This window comes from Tupaia chinensis, unplaced genomic scaffold (genome assembly GCF_000334495.1).
Source record: "Tupaia chinensis unplaced genomic scaffold, TupChi_1.0 Scaffold000227_1, whole genome shotgun sequence".
Taxonomy (NCBI): domain Eukaryota; kingdom Metazoa; phylum Chordata; class Mammalia; order Scandentia; family Tupaiidae; genus Tupaia; species Tupaia belangeri.
This window is the reverse complement of record NW_006159702.1, coordinates 65,967-71,011: the sequence shown is the minus strand read 5'-3', so window position 1 is coordinate 71,011 and position 5,045 is coordinate 65,967. Positions and strand designations below refer to the sequence as shown.

At 40.3% G+C, this 5,045-nt stretch overlaps 1 protein-coding gene across 1 annotated transcript in view; it reads right to left on the bottom strand.

Annotated features, from left to right (window-relative positions):
• Positions 1-3,090: 3,090 nt before the first annotated feature.
• The window catches only part of WASHC5 (WASH complex subunit 5), a gene marked incomplete at its 5' end in the record, with an annotated part of 67,697 nt that continues 65,742 nt past the window's right edge, over positions 3,091-5,045 (bottom strand). Inside the window, 1 exon segment of the mRNA XM_006148031.2 lies at positions 3,091-3,488. Coding sequence (XP_006148093.2) covers positions 3,432-3,488 — 57 coding nt within the window.

Sequence of the window (5,045 nt, the reverse complement as noted above, 5' to 3'; positions counted from 1 at the left end):
CTTCTTGTCTTTTTTTTTTTTTTTGTGTGTGTGTGTGTGTTGTGGACTTCTTTATATTGACTTATGATAATGGAAAAGAAAGCCAAAGTGGGATGGATGGGAAGTACAGAGGAATACTTCTTCTATTAAAAAACTCGGACTTTGAGGGAGTTGCCTTATCTCAGGACCTTATTTTCCTCCTCTATCTATGATGCAATTTTATAAAGTTATTTTCTGAAAAAACTACACTCATATATGAGAAGCAGGCATGAGCCTTATAAATAACACTGTATACCATTAATAAGCAAGGCTAGGGTTATTTCAATAAACAATGAATAGATAAATCAGTGTTTGTAATATCTGATCTAATAATGCCTTTAAAATCAGTAGAAATTTACTGATTAGTTTAAAGTAAATTTGTAGAAATTACAGGCATTTGTAGGGTATCATGAAATGTCAGTGTGCATGAACTATAATGAAAGCTAATTTTTTTTTTAGAGGTTTTTGCTATAGGGCGCGTGTGCTCACCAGACAGACAGACAGACAGAAAGCGAGAAATCACCCCCCAGAGGGGATGGCCACGCTGCAATCCCTTCTCCTCCATTCTCCTCTTGGGATCTTGGGCACGCACATGCGCCCCGCGTTGAGTTTTAAGCCACCGGGTCTGGGACGCAAACTGCGGTCGACTATGTGGGAGTCCAGCGACATAGCCATTACACTAACTGCTGGTCCCATGAAATCTAATTGTTATCCTGAAAGAGCAGTGATATAACCTGGAAAATTAAGTAACTACTTGAGATTCTAATTATTAGGGCTAAAATGACTTACCAAGCTTTTTTTGCTATAGGGAGTGTGTACTCACCAGAGACACAAAGTGAGGAATCACCCTGGGGGGGGGGGGGGGGGGGGCAATCCCTTCTCCTCCATTCTCCTTTAGGGATTTTGGGCATGCATTCACACACACCTGGCGTAGCTGCCGGGTCCGAGACTCGAACTGCTGTTGACTACATGGGAGTCCAGCAATGTAAACATGTCATTCTTTTGGCATATACATTTGCTAGACAGAGAGAGCGAGTGACTTCCCAGAGGGGATGGCCATACTGCAGTTCCTTTTCCTCTAGTCTCATTTTGAGATTCTGGGTAGGCATGTCATGCACCTGGCATGTTTTTCAAGCTACTGGGTCCAGAACTCAAAACTCTGGAGTTGGACATGTTAACCATCTGCACCTTAACTACCACACCACCTGCTGGCCCCGTAAAGGTTTTTAAAATTAATTTAAAATTTTTTTTTTTTTTTAATAGGGCGCATGCCCTGTCCAGAGAGACAGTGAGAATTCAGCCACCACAGGGAGGATGGCCATTCTCCCCTCGGGATCTTGGGCATGCATGCACATGTGTCCGGCGTGAGTTTAAGCTACCGGTTTGGGACTGGAACCACAGTCAATTACATGGGAGTCCAGCAACGTAGCCATTCTCCTCTCGGGATCTTGGGCACGCACGCACACGCGCCCGGCGTGAGTTTTAAGCCACCGGGTCCGGGACACGAACCGCGGTCGACTACGTGGGAGTCCAGCGACATAGCCATTACGCCAACTGCTGGTTCCCCTGGTCTCAATTTTTTAAATTCTTAAAGTCAGTTGTGGTCCAATCACTAGCAAACAGTTTCAAACTTCACTTTGTCTTGTTTTAACAGCATATGGTAAACTAATTTACTTAGTATGAAAATCTCTATCTTAAACTTATGTTTTCTGGTTAAAAACTCAATTTCTTAGATCTAGCCTTTTTAGCATTTAGGTTTTCTTTTCACAGAGAATATCTCACTTTATCTGGGTGCTATTTAAAAAGATTGCAAATGGAAAGTAGCAAAATAGTTTCATTGAGACATTGATGATCCTATGTTACCATCCTTGGCAGGTAAGGCTTCCAGGCTCCTTCACATGCTGAGCAATAGTTCACTTACCCTGTTTTGGGCTTTGACACCACCACTTCTTCCTTCTTCTCCACCAATTCCTTTTAATTAATTTTAAGAGAGATTTTTGCTATAGGGTGTGTGCACTTCCCAGAGACAAAGAAATCACTCTCCCCAGGAGATAACCATGCTGCAATTCCTTCTCCATTCTCCTTTCTGGATTTTGGACATGCACACACACGGCATGGGTGTGAGTTTCAGTCTACTGGTCCAGGACTCAAACCACGGTTGGCCATGTGTCAGTCTAGTGCCATAACCACTACAATACTACAATACCTGCTGGCCTCACTGATTCCTTTTTGAATCATTCACACTATAATCAAATGATCAGACTCTGTAAAGTTTTTTCTTTTTTTTTTCCTTTCAGTATCTCAGAATTTGAGGCCTTCTGATAAAGGATGTTACCATAAAATCAAAAAACTGAACGACCCTGAAAAACAATTTAGCCCTGGGTTTGGAGCTATTGTTAACAGGTTAGTTTGAGATATGATTTAGCTAGGGGCAAACCAGGACTCAGACTTTGCCTCCTGACTCTAGATCAGTGTTGCTTACCTTGTAACTTACTAAGTGACTGATGTATTTTTTTGGTTCAGAGTTTGTTCTTTTTTTTTTTTTTTTTGCTAATTCCTTTTCTCTCCAGAGGACATAGCTATATATTCAGGGTAAAAACATCTTTCTTGTGGATGTCCAAATTGCCACAGTAGGATAGCAATTTCCTTTCCATGGTAATTTTCATGCAGAAGTGATTTAGGAGTTTGAGGGCATTAAAAGCTTAAAGCTTAGCATGCTTTCCTATCAAACATACATTAATTTAAAAAGTATATAAGGCTATGGATATGGTTGTGGGAAGCTGTGGTAGGAGTTGCTGAGGAAGGAAGAAGCTGGAAAGAGCAACTGAAGTTAGGGAGTCCATAGCAGTAATGCTGGAAGGGGACGGTGAGTCTTAGATACCAAGAAAATTCCCATATCACATATAGCACAGATTGTGTAGTCACTACATTTGTGACGAATCTGGCTATTGCCAAGTGCCTACCACTCTGTAATGGAGTGGGCTACTGTACCTACCAGAGTTATCTTCTAAATGATTTTTCACAGGGTCCACGTCCAGGATTTGAATTGTAAGCAGAGGGGACAACTTTGAATACTGGCAATACTATTTTATTGAAAATCTGGAGTTCCACAAATAGTTCTTTAGAACATAAAACTAAATGGATTTATTCATAACAATTACATTCAGCATTTATAAGAGGCAGTACAAAATGTGTCCTGCTTCTACATGATATAAATTGCATATAATACCATGATTTAAACAATTATGCTAACTTGTGCTGTGAGATACATCCTATTCAGAAGGTATGATGCTTCCCACAGGAGAAGGGGGAAATGCAGTTACACGAGCAGTTGAGATCTTTTCATTTCCAAATTCATTTTAGTAATGGCAAGGTTTAAAGACAATCCTTTCATTGAAGAAGTAGGAAAAGAGTTACAGGACTGTTCTGAACTCATCAAAAATGAAATTAGGCACATGTGCTTCAGCAACCTGAAAAACAATAGTTAAATTATTCATAGAGTTATAGTTGAACGCATTCAAAATTTTCTATATGAAAATTCAAGACATGAAGATATTCTTTGGAGCAAGGTGAATAACGGAAGAATTGGATTTACGTGGGTAGATCACTCCTTGAAACAGCCTCTTCTGTTGCTGGTGACCTCTGTACTACTAGCTCATTTCTTGGCACCACTAACCTATGAAGAGATGCCACACAACTCTCACTGCCTATGAACATGAGTTCCTTCTTGGCTATTAAAGGTACTTTGACCAGCTAGGAATGCCTCTGGGGAGTATGCGGGTCACCTAACAAATTATAATCATGACCAATTGAGGAGGAACGGGATATCTGACAAGTGACTGGGATGGTGGGGGAGATAATGAGAAAAGGAGACTAAATGGGGAGCAATAAGAAAAACCTTATATAAGAAGCACACATTCCTTGATTGTTCTGAGGGGAAGCCTGAAAAAGCTAAAACAGGTTGAATGGAGTAGAATGTAGAACTAAGTGGTCTGAGTAATTTCTAAAAGCAATGATTTTTCTCTGATTATAAAGGTTATCACCTGCTAATTAGATGAAATTTACAAATGCAGGCAAGCTTAATGAAATGCTCCTGGGGCCAGCAGGTGGCATGGTGGTTAAGGCACTGGACTCGCACATGGCCAGCCAGTTTTAAGTCCTAGGCTCACCACCCTGAAAATCACACTGGGTGTGTTTGTGTGCATTCCTAAGATCCCAAGGGAAGAATGGAGAAGGAATTGTGGTGTGGCTTTCCGCCCATTGGGGATGCCTTCTCACTCTTCCTTTCACTGTCTCTGTCTCCAGTGAGTGCAAGTTCCTATGGCAAAAACCTTAAAAAAACAAAAACCAAAAAACAAAACAAAACAAAAAAACAGAAATGCTCTCTAATCTTAATCCCTTAGAGAAAACTAAAATTGATATTATTCTGTATTGAATTCTTCCAGTAGATGCCCCCTCACTCACACTCTCTCAAAGTTGGTATTACATGACCTTGTATCCTTTATCTCTGCTAAATATGAATACCCTTGCACACACATCTTGGTGTACTTTTGCACATACATCCAGCAGGTAAATTCTTATCAGTGGAATTGCTGGAATCAGATGAAGCATATCACAAAAGTTTTAAAGAAGAGATAAAGCTAAACTACATTCCTCAAAGACTAAGCCAATTTACATCTCCAGGAACCGGACTGAGAAGTCCTGTTTCTCCAAACATATAGGGTTCAACATTATACTTTTCACCAATCTGATGGGTGGAAACAGTACTTTCACTGTTATTTTGATTTATGTCCCTTGCATAAAATTGAAGTTTAGCATTTTTCCTAATGGCTATAGGACACTTGTATTTCTTTTCCTGAAAACTGCCTGCTAATTCACTTTGCTGGTTTTTTTTTTCCTTTATTGGGATTTTTATTGAACTGGAAGAGCACACAACAGATCAAATAAACTGGTCTTTGGTTAATAGGTTTTAGGTTTTTGCCATAGGGCACGTCTGCTTGCTGGGGAGAGAAAGAGATGCAGTGAGA